We start from the raw sequence: 7,815 nt of genomic DNA, 5'->3' as shown, positions 1-7,815 counted from the left end.
TGTAATCAAGAAAAACACAGACACTCCAATCACATGTTTCCAGCCTTTAAGGTGCAGAGGATAAGAGTGAACATGATGAGGTATGCTACGATAAAGGCAAACGAGGGAAATTGGTTGCTGCGTTGTACTTGTAATCAAGAAAAACACAGACACTCCAATCGCACATCTCCAACCTTTAAGGTAGAAAAAATAATGAGGTGCAGGTGCTATGCAGGGGCAGACGTGATGGGATTGGTTGCTGTACTATCCTTGGGTCTCCAACAAGAAGAGTACAAACATTCCAATTGCACGTCTCAGAGAGATATGAGCATTGGCCAGCTGCAAGTATGTGGGTGGAGAGGAAACTGGATATACCTGCAACAATTGTACAGTTTATTATTATCGGATACACACGCAACAATGGCATTGCCTAAGTAGTTCAAGTATAGTTAATTATTGATAAAATTAAAAGAAAAATTAGTCCATGATGCAAATGGTACAAAAGGATCACATCAGATAAGATGTGTCCATGGTTCGGCAAGATGTTTCATGTAGCGAGGCTGATCAAGATCCGGTTCAAGCACGATTTGCAAGTTGCTACCCTTAGGGTGGTATTGAAGCATCTCGGCACTCGAGCGGGTGATAGATGGTGTTTCGCCATTCCTCATCATCTCATCACGAGCCCAACGTGCAACATGGTGAATCACAAAACCCATAGGGCCTGACGTTGGCCACATAGGCACCGAGAATTTCGACAAGCCCTGAGGCTGGAGAGAATGGGCACTAACAAGAACCTCAAAACAATGGAGTTCAATGTCAAAAGGTTCTTGATGTACCCTAGACTGCAGCCAAGTGGCCGTAAACATGATGCCCTCCATAGGATGAATGTGATCGCTTTGATTGGGGGGAGGGTGCTGTTGTGGTGAGCAGGGAACGAGGGGAGGATATTTCTTGTACTGGAGGAATGAGTGAAGGTGATTGATTTTCTTCGGAGGTGCAATGTCCATGAGAGCCATGATATCAACATGATCACATGTAAATGCCACATCTACATACAGCAAATCTAACGTGAAGTGGTGATTGTTGAGCGAGCCAACATAGATGTTGGAGGAACAGGATTTCCCCTCTGAACGCAACTTCTTGGCCATTTTATCACGATTATCCACGCACTTGAAGAGCAACTCCATAGATGGTGGCTCATGCCACCCACCCTTCCTTGAATGATGCATTGCATAAACCCCTTGGGCATGGCACTTTTCCAACCATGCTGGCTCTGCGTCCTGTACATCAACTATGGTGAGGCAATACCAGTGGCCAAGAGGAACCACGGCCGATGACACAGATTGTGAGGGGGCGGCCACGCCACCACAGTTGCTCAGTGGCATGGCACGACACCCAGGAGCAGTCATAGGAAGACACTCCGGCTCCATCACCGCGGTGTCGACATATTGAACAAAGCCGCTGCCTGATGCCTCCTGACAATTTAGGCTCAAGGATGGCGACAAAGCTACAGCAGGGGTAGGACCGTGGCCCATTGGCAATGCAGCAGGTTGTTGAGTGGGTGATGCAAGGATTGGCAAAGGTGGGGTGTCGGGGTGTTGGGGACTGCCTCCACTCAGCAGCACTGATGCCTCCGGCCTTTCATCGTTTGGCCTCGAGAATTGTTATGGATATAGACTAGAATCTTATGGTCTGTGGGTGGACCCAGGGCCTCCCCCCATTTTACTTCTCCATCAAACCCCATGCCAAGCTTTCCCACTGGGTTTTGGTGCTGGCTGGGGGATTTGTTGAGTTTCAAGGGACTTCCCTTGACCATTATAACTTTTATATTAGATAGTTAGAAGTCATATGATGTGTAAGGCAGATGCCGAAAATGTTTTCTCATTATCAAATACATAACCCACAAACCTTGTACCGCAATTGTAACATCCTCACCATTGTGCCACCACTGTAAACTCAACCTGTAACCTCGGAACCATGTCCACCTCCCTATTCATCCTCTCCATGACAAAACCGCAACGAGGAGGGCATTCCCACACCCAACCTCCTGCTGCCTGCTCCCACCAGTCCACCAGGTGGTTGAGCAGTCACTCCCATCCAACCAGAAGTTCCCTATCAGGAACTGTAGCCTATCCCACTTCCTTAGGAGAGGGATATGGTCCAGGGAGCTCCAGGATGCCTGGCCACGCACCCGCGGGTCCCACTTCCCACGGTCACCCACTACCGTGCACTGGTCCACCAGCCCGCTTTCCCCAACAACTCCCGCTACCGGTATGCTCCCATGAGCGCCAAGTCACCGATAGCCACCAACTGGGTGACTGTCATATCCATACAATCCCGACCTCCGCTCCGGGCTCCCCGAACTCCGAACTCCGACTTCCGGAGCCCTACTTCCCTTCCGTCACCTTCTCCTTGCCGACTCCCAAGAGGTTATCCCACCTCCGGCTCGGACACCACCTTCGGTCCGACTCCGGAACATTCCGGGTCCAACCCCAACCTTGACACCTTCCAGACGAGTACACAAAACCTATGCTCCCGACTCCGGACCTCCGCTCCGGTACCCCGTTCACGTCTCGTCTCCGGAACCTCCGGTCTTAGCTCCGACCTCGGACTTTGACCCCACCTCCGCTTATACCCATTGTATTGGTTAGCTCATTCCATTTAATTACCTTTGCCAATATTCCGGAGTTTAACCTCCGAGTTCGGACTTTCCGGACTTACTCCGGACCTTGCAACTATTGCATTGTCCATTTCAATTCCGCTATTCTCCCTCATTCCTATTTGGGCTGCTGCTTCCTTCTATTCAGTCAGCTAGCCATTCCCGACTACCATCCTCCTTCCTTCCTCCTTGGGCCTTGGCCCTTCATTCCTCCTTTGGGAAACACCATTGAGTCAAACACTTGACCCTCGGTGTTGCTCCTCTTTCCATCTCCCTTTGTCTCCTTTCGTCTTACCCTTGTTCCTTTTGATTCCGGACCCCTCCTTATATACAATGTACCTAGTAACTTGTAACCTCAGTCCGAAATCGACCTGAAATGCCCCCAAGAGACTTCCTGCTCACCTACTGTGAAATTAAGGACCAAATGGACAAACAGCAATGGCACAGCGCTCCGCTTGAGTCGCTGAGGCCAAGGTCCCTCCACGCTAAGTCTCCGATTCCACTCCGGAGTCGTCCGTTTCCGCCCATCTCTAACAGTGACTCCCTTTGGGAGTCCCAGTATCCCATGCTACCGGTACGCTCCATTGAGTGCCAAGTCACCGCTAGCCAACCACTCCCAGCACACCCGCTACCAGCACGCTCCCAGGAGCCCCAAGTCCCCGTTAGCAGACAGCCAGGTGGCTCCCTCAAGGAGCCCACATCATACTCGCTACCGGTACACTCCCAGGAGCACCAAGTTACCGTTGGCCAACCCACAGGTTGTACTTCCAGACACTCATCCCATTCCGCTCTCCCTCCGATGGCTATGCAGCCACCTCCATTAGTGAGCCGAACGGTTCAGGTTGGGTTCCCCGGAACCCATTCCTGTAACAAATGGTAGAGGAACGACAGGTGCATTGCAGTCTGGCAATGCAACATTTCCTGTCTTGCGAAGCGACAAAGAGGAATCAGGCAAAGAACGACCCAAGGGTGGGGAGTGAGTCGTAGGTGCGAGAGAGGATTTCTGTGCCTCATGGCACTTCTTGTACTCCTGGAACGAGATTTTTGGTCTCTCGGCACTCATTACTGTGGAAGATGGGGGAGAATTAACATGGGACGTGGCCCCCTCCCCTAGAGTCTTGATACCCACGGCACTGAGAGAAGAACGATTGGGGAGAGGAGACATAAGGAGGGAATGGGATGGAGTTGTGAGGGGGACCATTGGTGCTGAAGATGGGGGAGGATTAACATGGCTCGTGGCCCCTAAGGAACGTGAAGTCTCAATACTCACGGCACCAGGAGAGGAACAATCAGGGAGAGGAAATGACCTGGATGCAAGGGGGGAATGGGATGGAGGAGTTGTGATGGGGACACCAGCAGTGAGTACATGATGGCTTGAAGCAATGGGATCAGTTGTATCGATGTCCATCGCGTCAGGATCACTCTGCAATCTTAGCCTCTTCAAGGGCATCTGGCAGATTGCCGATCAGGCCTGTACTTGTGCCAATTACTGACAATGTGGTAGTCATGGGTGGACAGTTGCCTCTTCTTTTTCCCATGTCCCTGTTCTCAGATCTCTTGACATCTGGCAGTGGCATGTGAGTCACCATCCCACACATCTTGCAAGAGCTGACCAGTGGCATGCATGCTCTGTCGGTCACTGGAAAATTTTCGAGCTGCTGATCCAACCCTTTCATCATACTTGGATGAGTCCTCGTCATTTTCTTGATGGGGAGGCTCAAAGTGAGGACGGAATTCATCATCACTAGAGCACCCGGCTCCATCATGCCAGGTGGTAGACACTACTCTATGGCCAAGTACCGAAGATGATGGACAGGGTGAAAGACAGGCCGGAGGCACAACAGGAAAGAGGCCATGGCCAAAAAAAGACTTGATTTTCCGACACAGTTCCTCCTCTGTGTAGAGCGGGTTGTGTGGAGGATAGAGCACATCTGCGAGGGCCAATTCCACTGGAGTTGAGAGGTCAGGTGAACCTGGATAGCCATGGGCTGGCTTGATGATCCAGGGTGTTGGGCGAACTTGAGCTGCTTGAAAACAATGTCCCTCGACTGCTTAGATGGAAGCGATGCGGACTGAACTGCCATCTTATGACTGTTAACATCCGAATCCGACCAGCTGCCTGGCACAAAATCTCGCTGAAGACTGGCCCCACTCCCAACAACTTGAACCCCAAAGACAGGAATGCCGTGACGGGATAGCCTTGCCATTGTTGAACCCAGCAATGGGCAGTCATCCGGGAAAGGGAGCTCAAACACAGCACCCACCAGCTCATCGTCCATGCCCAAAAAATAATTACCATCATGACCACGAAGAAGCCGCTCGATGTGACAATGACAGTACCATCGACCAACACCACCCAATTCGTAAGCGAACGTAAATACTTGATCCACAGTGTCGATCAGATCCTCACCCTTGCTCCTTTTGATTCCGGACCCCTCCTTATATACAATGTACATAGTAACTTGTAACCTCAGTCCGAAATTGACTTGAATTCCCCCCAAGAGACTTCCCCTCTGCTAGATCTGAAATTAGGGACCCCTAGGACAACCAGCAATGGCACAGTGCTCCACATGAGTTGCTGAGGCCAAGGTCCTTCCATGCTAAGTCTCCGATTCCACTCCGGAGTTGTCCGAATCTGCCTGTTCTAACAGAATCAGGAAGAGGGGGGTCGAGGGAAGTGCGATGAATGAATGGATGATATGTGTTAGAACAGGCGGATACAGACGACTCCGGAGTGGAATCGGAGACTTAGCGTGGAGGGACCTTGGCCTCAGCGACTCAAGCGGAGCGCTGTGCCATTGCTGTTTGTCCATTTGGTCCTTAATTTCACAGTAGGCGAGCAGGAAGTCTCTAGGGGGCATTTCAGGTCGATTTCGGACTGAGCCCAAAACGAGTATGTACAAGCACCGATATATATAATGGAGGGGGCAAAAGCACAAGGAGACAAAGGGTAGACAGAAGCGGAGCGGTACTGAAGGTCATAAGGCAGGACCTGTGATACGTCCGAAAGGAGGTAGGGAGGGCGAGGCCCAGAGGGGCAGGAGGATGAGGAGAAGTGGGGATGATGACTAACTGGCTAGAATGGGAAGAAGCAGCAGTCCAAATAGGGATGAGGGGAAAACCCGAAAGATACATTACAAGCGGCGAAAGTGCCGAAGGCAATCTGCGAAGCTCGGAGGTTGCGGAGCTTACGGAGGTTATGGAGGCGGGGTTGAAAGTCCGAGGAATATTGGCAATGGTGTTTACGTAGTATGAGGTCACCAATGCAATGGACTAAGACCGAGGTGGAGTCAAAGTCCGAGGTAGGGACTATGACGGAAGCTCAGAGCAAAGGTACGAGCGGTGCCCGAGTACGAAGTACGGGACAGTGGTGGAAGGTCATAACTTGGCGGGAGGTCGGCAGAAGAGTACCAGAGGGAGGAGAGAGGAGAAAGGGAAGAGAGAAGGAGTGGCGGAAAGGAGAGTTGTCAGGTCCGAAGGTGAGTATCGGAGCGGACAGGGGAAGCGTAGGAGGGTGACGGAAGGGTGGGGGTGTTGTGAGGGAGGAGCGGAGGAGTAGGAGGAGGAGTAGTAGGAGGGTGGCGAGAGGGGTGGTGTTCGGTCCGAGGTGAGTATTGGAACGGACAGAGATAGGGGAGGAGAGGGAAGGAAGGAGTAGAGGTGGCATGGGAGGTAGAAAGAGGTGTGTTGCCAGGACCGAAGGTGAGTATCGGAATGGCAGCGGTAGGGTATGACTCCAGAGGTGAAGAGGGTGGAGGTCCGGAAGTCGGGTCGGGGTCGGGTATGCACGGATATGACAATATGGTGCATTTTGTGAGAACGTGAGAGGCATGTGCGAGATTGATGATGAGTAGAGGGAGGGAATGGGTGAAGTTCTTGGGTATTGGGGAGCATTGTGTAATTTTCTACGTTTGGCAGGGGTAAGGAGGTGATAAGGGGTAAAGGAGTAAACAGGTTCCCTGATGGGATTTCCAAGAAAATTGAAGCTTCTCAGAGTGTTTGCATAATGCAGTATCCATGAGTGGATGACAAAGTCCTTGGGAGGTTTTGCTACCTGGATCCCTAATAATCATGAGAAACAAATTGCGCCAGCAGGGTCGAAGAAACATACCTGCATGCATGTGAGCCATCCACTCTTGCACAGTCCGACACAGGGCGCTGGAAGGTCCCGCATGGTTATATGGTATGAAGGTCCCAGACATGGTCCAGGTTAGTGGAGTGTCAAGCCCCTACAGTAATTCAGTCGACATTCGACAGCACTGATCTTTGATCCTTGTTCATACTGTTTCCGCCAGTGCATTGGGGCCTACCAAGCATCCAGCTGGAGCAGCAGGCTCTGCGGTTTGCAAGAATGCTGCATCACGAGCCGAACCCAGGGTTGACACTGCATTTCGTGACATCGGGACGATTTATGGTAGAATTAGCCGAGCTTGCAAGGTGTTTGGGGGTTTGTATTTTTTTTCGTGGGAAAAGCATGTCATGGAAATGTGGCTTCACCACCCCGTGGGACTTCATCAGACCCAAAATGCTTGGCCATTCAGTTTGACATGGCCAGGGTATTGGAATTTGCCCAAGACATGTTGTGAGGAACATAGGAGGTAATTGAGGAAGAGGGGATAGTAGTTCGGAACAACACCATTTGATAGATTCGCTTTCCAGAAGGAGAGCCCCACACCATGTACACGGATTCTGTTGCCAATCAAATCGATCGGGAAAAGGCGATAGGAGGGCCAAAGTTGATCATCCGATATTGTAGCACTTGGTTGCACACAAAGGGTTTAACAGTGGGTTGTTGTGGATGGGTTGTACCTACTTAACATTGACTCTGAGAACGGTGAAGCCTAGAGTGGATGGCTTCTGGATGGAGGGACATGGCCGATTGCAGATGTGAGTGGCAAGAGATTAGAACATCGTCATCATTTTCAATGGGATTGATCCAAGTGAGGGAGTTTACCCAAGCGACGAAGAGGAGTTGAACGACACATGTGAAAACACAGTGCCGATGGTTGCAATGCATAGCACATTCAGTATCTCCGTAATAGCAGCAAGTCACTAGAACTTCCCCACTTTCCAGACACACTGTATGCATGCCAAAAAAAATGAAGGCCGTACAAAGTAAATGTGATCGTAATCAGGGAGAAATGATTGGGCGATGCCATGGATGGCCAAGTCGCTCA

At 51.0% G+C, this 7,815-nt stretch overlaps 3 protein-coding genes across 3 annotated transcripts; all 3 read right to left on the bottom strand.

Annotated features, from left to right (window-relative positions):
* Positions 1–491: 491 nt before the first annotated feature.
* On the bottom strand, positions 492–1,514 carry EI90DRAFT_3125864 (uncharacterized protein; the record flags this gene model as incomplete). Its single annotated transcript, XM_039063879.1, has 1 exon — positions 492–1,514. One exon carries the CDS (start codon positions 1,512–1,514, stop codon positions 492–494), a length of 1,023 nt encoding a protein of 340 aa, XP_038914459.1.
* A 1,944-nt stretch (positions 1,515–3,458) lies between these two features.
* EI90DRAFT_3125863 (uncharacterized protein) lies at positions 3,459–4,088 on the bottom strand (the record flags this gene model as incomplete). Its single annotated transcript, XM_039063878.1, has 1 exon — positions 3,459–4,088. The coding sequence occupies one exon, from the start codon at positions 4,086–4,088 to the stop codon at positions 3,459–3,461; it is 630 nt and encodes a 209-aa protein (XP_038914458.1).
* A 1,872-nt stretch (positions 4,089–5,960) lies between these two features.
* Positions 5,961–7,038, bottom strand: EI90DRAFT_3125862 (uncharacterized protein; the record flags this gene model as incomplete). Its single annotated transcript, XM_039063877.1, has 3 exons — positions 5,961–6,700; positions 6,750–6,867; positions 6,922–7,038. 3 exons carry the CDS (start codon positions 7,036–7,038, stop codon positions 5,961–5,963), a joined length of 975 nt encoding a protein of 324 aa, XP_038914457.1.
* Between the last annotated feature and the right edge of the window lie 777 nt (positions 7,039–7,815).

This window comes from Cantharellus anzutake, assembly GCF_015039405.1.
Source record: "Cantharellus anzutake strain C23 chromosome Unknown EI90scaffold_34, whole genome shotgun sequence".
NCBI classification, from domain to species: Eukaryota; Fungi; Basidiomycota; class Agaricomycetes; order Cantharellales; family Hydnaceae; genus Cantharellus; species Cantharellus anzutake.
The sequence above is the reverse complement of the archived record's forward strand: the minus strand, read 5'-3'. Positions and strand labels throughout refer to the sequence as shown.